The sequence below is a fragment of the Lytechinus variegatus genome, chromosome 1, assembly GCF_018143015.1.
Source record: "Lytechinus variegatus isolate NC3 chromosome 1, Lvar_3.0, whole genome shotgun sequence".
Classification (NCBI taxonomy): domain Eukaryota; kingdom Metazoa; phylum Echinodermata; class Echinoidea; order Temnopleuroida; family Toxopneustidae; genus Lytechinus; species Lytechinus variegatus.
The window spans coordinates 14,839,176-14,853,119 of record NC_054740.1 but is presented as its reverse complement, the minus strand read 5'-3'; the positions used below and the strand labels follow the sequence as shown (position 1 = coordinate 14,853,119).

General features: G+C 36.9%; 1 protein-coding gene across 1 annotated transcript; it reads left to right on the top strand.

The window, feature by feature from the left end:
• Positions 1-1,143: 1,143 nt before the first annotated feature.
• On the top strand, positions 1,144-13,713 carry LOC121406975. The gene is made up of 4 exons (XM_041597851.1): positions 1,144-1,341; positions 11,906-12,132; positions 12,852-13,141; positions 13,542-13,713. The coding sequence occupies exons 1-4, from the start codon at positions 1,197-1,199 to the stop codon at positions 13,630-13,632; spliced, it is 753 nt and encodes a 250-aa protein (XP_041453785.1). The 5' UTR covers positions 1,144-1,196; the 3' UTR covers positions 13,633-13,713.
• Positions 13,714-13,944: the final 231 nt, after the last annotated feature.

The following is a 13,944-nucleotide window of genomic DNA, read 5'->3' as shown; positions in this document are numbered from 1 at the left end:
TGTTCTTTGACTTCTGGCTGGACTTTTATAGGAATTAGGGCCGTTATTTCGATTCTTTCTTTTGCTTGACAAATGAATGTGTACATTCGAACAAAAGAGAGCACTTCCTTTATGTTAAAAACCAGTAATTACCTTCGCCTAAAAGGCCAGGCCTCTTTTAAAATACGTTGGTCCAGTGCACATGGCCTTTGTTATATTGCCAATTGATTAGGATAATGCTTATCATTGTCTGAAATGGCCCCGTATATACAGTAGAAAGGAGTATGGCTCGTGAAAAATGGGTTTGTTGAAAAATGAGATTATTATAAAGAGCCAAAGTGATTTTTATAGTATTTCTTAGACCGAACGTACTTTATATTAATTACTTTCTTGTTTCACAACAGAAAATATGGAGGGTTATTATAAAACTCAATTCATGCGATTTCTCAACTCATTAGTGCTATTCTTCGGATGACAGGCTGAACAACGACGCTACCATACAAGATACCCTAAACGACATATTTTAGTCGCTAGTTTCAGTCTCGTCGTGGTAATCTTGTAATGAACTATTATAAAGTGGGTATTTGGATAATGAACGTTAAGTACGCCTAATGAGCTGTTTGTAATCTCTTTAGAAGTTCTACTGTTGAATACTTGATATAATTATCCTAAATGGATTACCCAACATGTGGCCAAGATTGGTGGCCAAAAAACCCTCCAACTCTCTTATTTATAAAAAAAAAAAGTCTGCAGCACCTTCGAAGTATCATGCGCGCGCGTGCAGGTGTAGGTATGGGTATGACATGACTAAAAAAATGAAGTGCTAGTAGAAAATCAGCACTCAAGGTGCAGTCACTATACAAACTACAAAGACATTAAATGCTAAATTAGCACTTTATTTGTAGAGTGTACATCATTAGAAATCATATATTACTTAAGATCCCAGTATTAGTTTGGATGATGCTTTTTTGATGATTTTCTCGATTTTTTTAACATCAATACTCAAATAGGCCTATTTGGACTATTATTTGAAACATGATTGTAATAGACCTACTGTATCACACCAACCATGCTCGAAGCGCAATTTTGACATCACCTTCTCACGTTACATCTTTATTGACGATATCCGTGTATCAAAATTTTAATTTCGATGCTCTCCCTTTTCACTTTATTTCTCTTAACAGTTATCCCGGCGGGTGGACCAGCGAACGAATAATATGAACGCTTTGGAAGACTATTTGAATGCTCTGAGTTTGAATGGTACAAACACGCCGAGATCGAGATACTTTGTTAATAGGAGTCCATCAGCACTTAACAAGAGGAGTTATAGAAGACTAGGAAGGGCTGGATCATATAGTGGATGTAAGTAGACCACGCCCATGTATCCCTTCTTTGCCCCTACCACACCCATGTTTGCACCCCCCCCCTTACATAGCCGTCATCCGTTAACTCTCTGTTTTGCCTATGTTTTGTAGTTAATTCTATTCATCAATATTTATCTATCTATCAATATCTACCTATCTATCTATCCATCCATCCATCCATCTATCTATCTATATAGCTATCTATCTATCTATCCATCCATCCATCCATCCATCTATCTACTAAAATTTTCGATTCATCTCTGACGTACGTGATGATTGTATAATTGTATAAGACTGTGTTTAGCTCGGTCGTAGATGGCGTATGGTATAAATATTGATGAAGGATTTATACAAAAAACACTATATAATTATAATGAAAAATAGATCTAACTTCAATTTGTTCCTTTTCGGTGGAATTCTGTATAAATATATTTGTAAGTCAGATTTCTTTAATGGAAAACAGGTTGAATTTACTACTCAAAATGAAATGACTAACGAGATAGCAATGAGAAAGATGATCACAGATAAAGAAAAAAAAGGTGTTTTTTATATTTGCATGAGAGAAAAAAAGTTGTTGTTTTGAACACCATCTACATGCGGTAAAGAGATAGTAATCTCCTCCAAAACAAATCCATTCAATCTTACAAAGTGTATGGAATCACCATAATGAAAAAAAGTTGTAAGAACAAATAAATTAGAGGGATAAATCTAGCGAAAGGTACTTAAAAAGAAACACTTCAGTTTTTGTACTTGAAACTGACCGCAAAAAGAATAAGGATTTCCGCACGGCTGCCGTTCCCTTTGCAAGTCAATCAATGCGGGTTTCCATTATTTTTATTGATTTTGCGACGTAATGACTTTTCTTTTGAGAAAATTTCATTTGCACTTATTGCAAGGCCGACTCCCAAAAAAGGAGAGATAAAAGAAGATAATAAGCTTGAATTGTATTTCTGTTACCAATTCATTACAGAATCGGGGGAGGAGAAGTCTTTTAGTTTTTTTTTTCTTTCGCGATTCTTGACCCGGGCTTGCACAGACAAACAACGCCATTTCTCACTATTAGTTGTGAATTTTAATGGAAGATATAGCATCATGTGGTAATGGTGGACTATTATTTATCATCGTAGCTTCATAGCTGATGATTTTAACAAGGTCTACAAAGTGTTCTGCATGATTAATGTGGCTTTGATGGCTAAATCTCTCTTTTTTAAATGTAGCGACATCCCTACCCTTTGGGTTTGTAACCCAAAGGTTATAAACCTTTATTTATAACGTTATTGCGATGAAGACGTTAAGTAACAAATTTATCATTAATGATTTATCAATATATGCATTTGTCATTAAAAAATGATGTTCAATATGTTGTTATACAGGATTTCTGCAAATCACCATTTCATATTGTTGCGTTGATATATTATTAATTATTTAAGACAATTCTGAAAGCAATTCCCACTCCATTTCTTTTATTCGTTATCACTCTACAAAAAGATGAAAGTCTTGCATTTCTATGAAAAAGAACATTATTAACAATAAGGAATGTTAGTCATTATTCATAACCTGGTATTATATTAATAAATAGTACGAGCACGCGATTCTACAAGATGCCAGTTCCGGAATATCTTTCGGGGCCCGGTTACATGGGGCTTAATGATTGATTTTAGGATTGAATTCTACGATAATTACATTGAGTATTGTGTATGATCAGTCGTAAGCACCATCCTCACGACCAATCGCTGGTAACGCGGTACCCATTTCAAATGCACTTTACTGATCTTAATCTGATATTACATTGGGTCGTCATCTTGAAATGCCTTTGAATATGAATTCGTGTCATTTTCGTTCCATAAGAGAGAAAATCTTATCTACCCCCATCATCTATGTTCGTAATTACACACCTAAGGTATCTTTGAAATAAACTTAATTATTTTTGGAAAGGCGATGTGTAATGTTTGTCTGACATTCGACCCCGATTTAGATAACGAACGATGATATCACTGACATTGCAATGTATTGTAAAATGTCTCGCAATTATTGTTTAGTTTTGATTGATGACATTACGATTTTACGTCATGCATGTGCAGGGAAAAGCGACAATTCTTAAAAGTACACTTTATATTGGCCCGAGTTCACAGTCCTTTCTAGTACGGTTGACATACTCTGCATTTATCCATGTTTATCTGCGGTATATTGGTGAAAATTTACTCGCGAGCGTATATAGTGCCATTTCTTATAAGCCTTATCAGAAAAAAATACGTCTCATTTTTTTATTTGCCTTTTTGAAAATAATCGATTTTGTGTCTTACTTCATTTTTTTAGACATGCTCATGATGAACGTGATTTACGAATTTTTGAATGTTAATAAAGTTCCCTTTTCTCTCAAATATTCATAATGTATGATTATAATTGACTCTTAATATAAACTCAGATGACATGGATTTATATGCTGAAATCTGAAATTAGTCATTTATGAGAACACGCACTTCCCCCATGCAATGCATAAAAAAGGGATGACAAAAATGGAGTTATCAATAGACCCCCTCAAATTTGTTTATCCTTCTTTCTACCTCCCGTTCCCATTCTTTCTAATTTTAAAATATTTCCCCAATAATCATCTATAGCCCGAGTCAATTTAGGGTCAAAAGAGACGAGTATTCTTCCAGCTCTCAAATCATTTTACAATCAACTGCAAACAAATAGCAAGATGATTAGAGTTATGAAAAGAGAATTGATACACACAAAAAATAGACTGCGATTCAAACACAATGTGGCGTATATTGGTAGATGGGCGGGTTGCCATATTTTATATTTCTTTCATTTATTCATCAATTTACATTCCAGTTTTAGTTGTTATCTATCGACGAAAATGAGATCTCTGTATTATGGAACGCTTGTGATCCGAAGAGACAAAGATAATCGGTGTCGCATCGCTTGATCCTCACACAAAACTCTCAAAGCGAGCAAAAAAATAAATACGGACGGAGGAATTTTTTAACAATGCGATGCCTTTTTTTCTGGCCATTCTTTTCATGGGAGTAAATTAACGAGATTCGCTTGAACTTTCCATCCCTCTCTTTATAGATATTCTCTTTCTCTCCAAAATCATCCTTTTCTCTTCGTTGTAATAGACTGGAATGATCAAGCTGACTGTGCAAATAGATTTGACATATCTATTTATGACAGGTAGTGTAATTATTCTGACTGTAAACATGTAAAGCAGTAGTAAATGCTTATCATAATGGACGTGACATACACAAAAATAAAAAATAAAAATACCAAAATGTTCAATCACGTATTGAGTCCAAGGATTCGCTATGTCTCACCCATGTTTTCTTTTCGTTTTGCATCTGGCACGATCCGTGACGAATCAAAGAGAGGAATGGTCATTAAAATCAATGGCCCTTAATTGCTAATTGAGTCTTGATACATCACGTTCCTTAACTGACGTTACAAGGCTAAATTAATGGCAAGGTCCTTTGCCAGTCCTGTGATACAGTGCAATAATCTTGAGTTACATTTGAACATTTAGGAGATTATGATTTGACCTCTTGTGTAAGGCAATCTATCGAGAAGAAGTCGAAAACGGCGACTGACGCTATAATGACACTCGTCTGTAAAATGCAGACATTTACCCCTTTTTTCCAAATCTTCATCCCTAACGGGGTGCTGGCACCACCCTATCATTCTGTCATTTATCCTTTACCATTTACCTATGAAGGACATTTCGCGCATGAAGTCGCCACAACAATTCCATGCAAAACGATTCCTGTATAACTTAATGCCTATTACTCTCGCCATCGCCTCTCGAACCTATTCCAACGCCGCTGTTATTCATACATGCATTAATATAATCATCAAATAGAATTCATGGTGCATTTCCTTCAAAATTAACTGCAACAAAAAGAATAAAGGCATTTAACTTGGCACGAATCAACAAATCATATACCACCTAAACTGGTATAAAACCGTTTTGGGAAACCCTGACTTTTTAATGGAATTATGTACACAGGCAGTATTTTGCCGCATTGTTGTGCCGATTGTAAACATGGGAATTTAAATATTTGTTCCCGCAAATAATTTACTAATTCATCTTCGTCACATCGATCGCCGGGAATGTTTAACAAAAAATAAATAAAAAATAAAAATTGACGAGGTCTTTTCACTGACTGTATATATAACGGGCTTGCATTCCCATTTCCTTGTCTTTGGTTTAACCCAGGGAGTTCGTAACCCCTGCCCTATTCAGTAAAACCCCCATCAGTTTTTAATAAACCTGGAATTTTAATCACCCTACTGTCTGACTCTGATGCCTATTTTCAATCATACTTTTTTCGCTCTCTTTAAAAGAAAAGTTAAATGTTAACACGATTTAGATTGTTTCCTCAGGCGCCCGCGTAATGGGAGTAAGGAGAGAGAGAGAAAAAAAATCACAAAATAAACTGATGCTCCAGAATTTGTTGAAAAAGGGAAAACATTCCCATTATTGTTCGCAAGCTAACTATTACGTTAACGTCACGTATGGAAAAATAATTTCTGCTCACCCCCCCCCCAAAAAAAAAGAAGAGAAAACAAGAAGAAGTTGGCGATGACGTTATACTCTCCTCAACATTTTACGTTTGAACGAGAAAATGAGGGTTTTTGAAAGGGAAGACACCTGGTCGATTCCACTTGTTTGTGTATGTATTACCTACCGGTTACCAAATAAAATATGTAGAAATTTTACTCATAAAGAAAACGCATTATAAGCTTTAAACATTTCCTGAAACTGAAGTGTAGTTGTGTACGAAATTCAAAATATCCGTTGGTGGGTTACGGGGAAGGGCAATTTTTGTTGAGGCGTTTATTAACTTCCTTATGTGGAATAAAATATGAGATGTAGAGGAACGCAAGGAATTTTGATTGCTTCTTTGTGCGTTTTGTATTGACAATTTGGATGTGACATTGTTTCAGTAATCCAGGCAGTATTCAACCCAAACGCGTTAGATTGCATTCGTTCACCAGACGAATGGGAGCTATACTTCTCAAAAAAGGGGATAAATTCTCCACAATAGATAATTTCGTGCAAAGTTCACTCTTTTAAAAATCTAGACGGTAAAATGATGATCTCTTTTCTAACGATTTGCAACACCAATCTATTCTGAAATTGTTGTTTACGACGTCTGGAGAACCGCACTTTATTAAAATTTATGGAAATCACTTCCGCAGGCAATGCTGGTAGAAGCGTTATGAATGTTATAACACGGTGCTGGTAAAGATTTATAACTGTCAATTATTATTATCGTTATGAGTCTTATTTACCTTCAACAGTTGCCATGCCCTTTTATTATGTTCGGCATTTTGTTTACTATAAAAACGAAATTATAAATCAGTTTCCACACTTGTGTATTCAAACAAAACATTCACACCCATACATTCTTTAAAAAAATATCTGAACAATAATTTACCTATACTGATTTAAAATGAAACATTATGTCACCCGTGTATTATATTAGTTATACACTGTTAAATACGTATTTTCATAAACAATGTTTTAGCATTACGTAAAACTGATATTTTTTGCCGTCGTGATTTTTCCCGTCAATCATTATGCATCTTCTCGCTTTATCTTTGTTTTTTTCAGTGTTTTTAGAGCGTAGGCCTACATTCACGATGCACTTTAACAATTTGTTTTCGTGGTTTATTTTCATTTGTCATGAAAACAAACTTATTAGTCACCCTTTTGTAGCAACCAAAATAACTGTCAAAGTGAAAATAGCGTGTTACAATAATGTACCACAAATAGGCTTATCATTGTTTTGATGTGGGATAACCCATGAGTCTATTTTTGAGCGAATTAGTTGAATTTTAGTTAATAAATTGAACACACGTAAACACGCATGCGTGTGGGCGTATGTCGATAGAATTACTACTGCTGATGTAACAACAAATACACTATGACGTCATTCAGGATGACCAACGAAGTATTTAGTGCGTTAGAAAAAAACATAAATAAAAGCACTGTTTCACTAAATTACACAAATCATTGCTACATTTCCTTGATACTTTATTACTTCATTTAATTCAAGAAGAAAAAGAAGAAGAAGAAAAAAGAAGAGGAAGAAGTAGAAGAAATAAGAAAAAAGAAGAATAACAACAACAAAAAGAAGAAAAAGAGAACAAGGAAAAGAAAAAGAACAACAAAACAAGATATAAAAACGACACAAGAAGAACAAGAATAAGAAAAGAAAAAAAAGTAAGAAAATGATAAAAAGTGAACATTTCAAGATAAATATAACATCTCATGTCTCTTCTCAACCCCCTTTTAAAATTGCTTTGCGTGTGATACGTTTTCCTCTAACCCAGTATTTGTAAACCTCAGCATCCTCTAGTAGTATCCCCAGCATCCGCGATGTTCTGCGCCCGAGCCTCCGGGGACACCACGAGCTACATTTAGCCCCTTTCCCCCCATTCGAGTCTCTGGAACAACGGCTACACTCTTCTTTTTTTTTTACCAGTTTCCTTCTTTTTCTCATGCTCAAGACACTTTTAGAATAACAGATAATACATTTTGAGATATTATGCAGAGATAGATGTTCCCATTTTAGAATCCATATTAATCTTACCTGGATTTTTTTTTAAGTTATGTTAAGAGTTATACAAGAGGTAGCTTTAAGAGGTACAAACACCGCGTCTTAACAATCTAGATAACCGTTTGTAGAGTTGTATGATATTCATCCAATTATTCGTCTGCTTTTTTTATCGCCTGTATCAGTACACACTATCACTTAGCTTTTTTTCAATCAATTCTACCGAGATGAATTAAAACAGGCACAGATTTTCCAGTATATTGTACTTTAGAAAACTTTCAGGCAATGTAATGTCAAAAAATGTATCTAATTGCTTAAAAATAAAAGTTATTTTTGCATTTCCCATCACTTGTAGCAGAAGAGGATAAGTTGATTCGAAATTTCGCATTTCCCATCACTTGTAGCAGAAGAGGATAAGTTGATTCGAAATTTCGCATTTATCATTCTGAAAAAACAACTTATTCATCTTTCCTCACCCCGTCCCAATAATCACGATTACGCAATCACCGGTGTAAGAAACAATATTAAGTAATTAATCATACAAAATGAGGGAGCAAAACAAACGAATGGAAATTGTACTTATAAACTTGAAATTGCCCGCTCGGGTTTTTTTAATTTTTATTAAAGCTTTAAATTGTCAATAAACAAACGCCATAAGTTTTAAATATTTCAACAACTAGCTGTCACTTCAGTTTCTACATTCAGGCTAGTCCATTCTTTTAGTTTCATTTTTCTATTTATTTACATTTTTTCGATATTGTTTTAACATTATACGTCGTTAACACTATCAGCTTATGCGACCTAAGGTGGTACCATAATGAGCTAGTGAAAATATACAGAGACAGAATATTAAAAAAAAAACGTTTAAAAGACGTTTGGTTATACTAAAGCATTAAATTAAATTCAACTTGGGATATATACATGTTTGCGTACACCTACACTTACAAAATGATCAAGGTTTCCAGAAATGTATATATAGGGGAAAAAACGAGGAAAGTTTACCAAAGGTCGTCTGCATGGGTAGAGCAGCAGTGCTATGATGTTGTGGGAGAGAAAGAAAAGTGCATGACTTCTTGTCGAACTTGATACTATAAAAGCGCTGAGAATTCTCGTGTCTGGAGATAGGAAGCGGGCAATCGAAAGCAGATCAACAGGGAGGAAATTGGTAGGCTAACCTGGACGGATGGGTAAGGTCTAGGAGCTTCTTCTCAACTTCTTTTGCTGAGAAGATATTATTTTTGAAAAAAAAAGAGAGAGAAATCTTGATGAATTCGGAGACTCTTGTGTAGTGTCACGGGATGGTCATGGACGCACACAACAGATAACGCGATGAGAAGATAGTTGGGGGAAAATGACTTGTTTTTTTTAATATATAAAAATGAGGGCAAGGGTGATTTTAATCGCATTCGAAATTGGTTAAATAAATTGGGTTTTTGGAGTAAAATCAGCTGACACTGGAGAAAAACAAAACACTGAAAAGAAAAAAAAAAACAAGCGAACCAAAAAATCTTCCGAAATTGGGTAATACAATGCTGTGTGAGTATTAACACATGGAACATGCATACTCTTTTTAACCAATGTTGTATAAAGATTTAGTCAATAATTTTTAGTTATATGACATGTTAATGGCAATCTTTTAACCAACGTTGCGCTGCAGATGATAATATTTTTACAGCTAAGGCAGGCAGAGTCGAGACGACCGACATTACACTGTCACATGTTCATTCTTCGGTCAGTTAATATCGCCCAATGAAAATAATCATTAACCATTATTGTTACACTCATTAGAATTGGGAATACCTTAACGAAATAACTTTTAAACAATGGGTAAATAGAAGTTATAAAACTTTAATGGATTCCCGCCTTTTATCAGACAGACAACCGGTGTAATATTATCACGCATACGTAATGTTTCGACCAATGCCTTGAATGCTGAGCCAAATTTATTCCAGTAGAATTTTATTGACAATCATAAAATGAAATGACACATTTTCTTTTATCAATATCAGCAGCAAATAATACAACCTTAAAACGTTCGTTTCATATGCATTACATCCCCGTATCGGTTTAGGGAAAATCAGAAATTGTTGTTCTCGAAGGTACATCTGATTTCTTGTCGCCTCTCGCTCTCGGCATGGAATATATGGATCATTAGCTGTTGTTAGTTTTTGTCATTACTTTGAGGTTTTCTTTTCTTGATGTCCATCTTTTGACGGGCCAGTCTTTCCCTTTACATATCAAAGGTCCATAGTTTAGTGGCGTTGATGCGTTTCTTCCAAAGTGACTTTTCGCTGAATACTCGCCATGACAGGGCTTATCTGCGATGAAAATCTATTTTCCATCCTTGAAATTTCGAGTCTGATTTGTTGAGCAAGGAACTGGTATTCTTGAGACGAGGGGAAGGGAGAAGTCCTGGAATGGGTGAAAGAGAGAACGATGTCAATGACACATTTGACAAATTGGATATTGCTATCTGGCACCCTTGGGTCCCACCAAGTCCCTGCCGAAATTTAGACGATTTTGATATGCCCAACTCCTGGATGAGTGATGGCTAGAATAGCGTGCTGGGGGTCGATAGTTTATGATTCTATTTGTTGAAATCATTGTTTGGTGATAATGCTATGAAATTGTTTGAGGTAGGAAGGGAGCCTTTCAATGCGGGTGCGAATTGTGTCGGATGAATGTTGTTGAAGGGGTGAAAATGAGGATGCTCTGGGAGTGGATCTGTGGCATTGTGGAAGGTGCCGACACAGAATGTTCTCTGACAATGGGTGGATAACGAGAAGGGTGTGGAACTATGGCTTCTGTTCGCAGGCAGGCCCACGTCGTAAGATTCCAGACCTCCCTGCTTCAGACAGAATCATTCGAATATGACCAGTATGTGGGCGATGCAGAGTCCATCCACAAAGCAGTTCTATTGTGGTCTGATGATTGATCATGATGATGTTCGAAAAGAGAGTTGTTTTGACGGTGTTGAAAACGGGACATAATCTGACACTAAAAACGCCATGACACCCACAGGCCAGCCAATATCCATTAAGGGTTTAATAAAACCCCATTTTACCATTGTCGGCCTCTCACATCGTAATGAGTGTTAGACAACGCTTGGAGAGCACATTCTCTGCGCTCTGTTGTGTCGTCTGGATAGGAGCTAATGTATGTCGAACGGAAAGGCGCGATAATGCGACAGTCTTCATACGATTTGTTGACAAAAAAAATAGATAAACTAGAATAGAAAGCAAATTAGCTGAGGAAACGGTTCATGTGTGTTCAATCCAACTCAACAAACTGCATTCCAAACAACTGTATTTCTGTTCGACGGTGCCTTCATGTTTTTGGTGACGTTAGATCTCCCAATATCATGAAATGCCGAAATACTCTCTCGGCACTTGTGCCATCATCATACAGCCTGTACAATGCAATATCAACAGAATTATCACTCGACAGAAATTGCCAATATCAAATCCCCGTACTAGGTACAAAAGAACAAGAGGAACAAACAAACAACAAGAAGACAACAAGTGGTGAAGAAAGCCCAAAATAAAGGATCGGAAATGTTAACGCAGTTTCGCATCTCTACTTCACGACATTGGATTGAATTCTAAATCGTAATAACATGAATGATGTAGGTTCTCAGATTGACGAATGGGTAGAGCGCCCCCTCTTTTCTCAAATTGTCATCTGTTACGTCATGTACAGTGATCATGACCATGAAGTTAAACTGTCAGAGAAAAACTTACTGTCTAAATCAGTCCGAGTTTGATAAATTGGTAAAAGTAATTAAACATGTTAAAGATGCAATTCCTACGTTTTTCTTCCTTTTCTCAACTTTTATTATCAGAGACTCATTCCCTATACATGATATAATAGCAATAAATCCCACGAAAAGTTGCCATCGAATTTCGTCGCTCTGTTTGTTAATACATGCATCAGTAAATACACAAACATCAAAATTAACTAATTTTCTTGTTTCTGTTCTTTTGTTTTCTAATGTTACAGCGAGGATAAACAATGCTTTCATGGCCAAAATTGAGGATGAGAGGGCACGGGTGCAGTGCCAACCTCGCGACCGTGTGGTGGACTCTTATGAAGAGTTAGGCATCCCCAGAGGGTATGGCGACTTCCTGTTACCGGAGTGCATTGTGGTCCGTCGTTGCAAGCAAGGAGGATGCTGTGGGGACGACCAAGAATGCGTGCCGTCAAGGACGACAAATGTCACCATGAATGTAAGTTATCTACCAGGTTTAATGCATCATTATAGTCATTTCACTGAGTGTGGTCTGGGTAACCGCGCCCAAAACTTTATCGTCCAAAACGCAGTCCCATAAAACAGTTCCGGTCACAGTTTACCGTTTGGTTACCACGATGCGGTGCGTGTTTGGTGTTTACGACCCCTTTGGACAAAGTTGAAAACACTTCTTATTCACATCCCCTTTTCTGCTGCGCATACCGGTCGGGATCCGTTCCTGGAATCTGTACCATGTCTGGTGTGCAAGTGCTATCATGGTTATATGGTCATTTTACTTCAAATGTGATGACTCGCAAACTTTGATTACCCCCAAGGGATAATTTCTCGCGATGAAGCCATCGAATTTTTAAAACTCTAGATAGCCAGAATCCAGGAGCAATGATTTGTATTGTTCTTTAATGCGTTTTATTCTAGCAGGGTTTTTTTTTATAATGGCTAAAGAATCTCTCAAACTGACTTTATCATACATTGGAGGTTAGAATGTATCCAAAATGGTTTTTATTGTTCTTTTAATGAGGTATTATGATATGCTTGAAAGAATAAGCCTTAGCAGAATGAGGCACAAGAAAGTTCAGGGGCACCTGTCATTAAGGACTTACAACTTGACGAATGTCCTCTATAGGTTTGATGGTAGAACATAGCCAGGTTGCCTAGACCATCCTGTAACAATCACGCCCTTTTTTGTCTCTCCAACAGTTCTTACAAGTGAGACAGCAGATCCCCATCGAGATCGTTCACGAAACCGTACACGACCTCGAGTGCGAGTGCCAGGACAAGCCATCCTTCTGCCCCGAACCGGTCGTCGACTGCCCCGATGACAAGGTGTGGTCCTACAGCGAATGCACCTGCAAGTGCCGCAACAGGTGTCCAAAGCCGTTCTTGCAGGACGAGGACACCTGCGGCTGCGATTGCCTGAGCCAGGACCGACATTGCAAGAACATCTACAAAGGAAGGCGGAACGGGAAACTGTCGCAGGAAGAATGCGAGTAAGTGTTACCTATTTTGAAAGCATGATTTTTTAAAGGGAGATTGAGTTCTTAGGATGTCAAGCACACGATGAAGGCATGTAATAGGTTCATGCACTGTAATGTAGTCTTTACCAATATACCTTTTGGCAACCAGAATAAACGCAGAGCATGTGCAGTTTGTTTAGAATTACGATGGCCCATTCGGGGAGGGGGCACGCTGATTTGGAAAGGGAAGGGTGTGTGGGCTGCATGCAAAAAAACTTGTTCTTTATACATTATTTTTATATTTCAAGAGAATGTTTATGCGAGTATAAATTGGCCTCATGATAGAATAATTCAGTAGAATGATTTTGAACGATTCTTTACGTTCAGAATCCTAATTCTAGATCCTATTTTTTCTCTCTCTCTCTCTTCCTAGTTGTGTTCGGAAAGGTCTGTGCGGTAAGCCACCATGTATCAACGGAGCATTCTCGATATCCGACTGTAAATGCATTAATTCAAATAGCTGAGAGGAGTTCCTGGCTATCAACCGATTAGAACAGTTCACTTCAAGTTTAGAGAGACAAGACTCTTACTATTCATGCTGAAACGTGGGTGCAAAAAGGGTGAAAGTGTCTGCAAATCTTGAAATAATGCAACACAACTAAGTTCGCCTACTCAAGAAAATTAACAAGTACCGCATGCGGAGCCGCGGCAGTCTGCTTCTGAAATGTCCTGCATTTGGCCGTAAGTGGCGTGCTTGCTAAACTAACGACGGAGAGGGAAGACTTTCATTGGATTGAGATCTTATCGACGTCACAAGACTTTCAACGCCAACCTTT

Excerpts from the sequence above, each read along its gene's own strand:
- LOC121406975 (XM_041597851.1), top strand. The coding sequence starts at position 1,197 with ATGAACGCTTTGGAAGACTATTTGAATGCTCTGAGTTTGAATGGTACA. Across the intron at positions 1,342-11,905 it reads GGCTGGATCATATAGTGGAT|CGAGGATAAACAATGCTTTC; the intron begins GTAAGTAGACCA and ends CTAATGTTACAG. Across the intron at positions 12,133-12,851 it reads CGACAAATGTCACCATGAAT|TTCTTACAAGTGAGACAGCA; the intron begins GTAAGTTATCTA and ends TCTCTCCAACAG.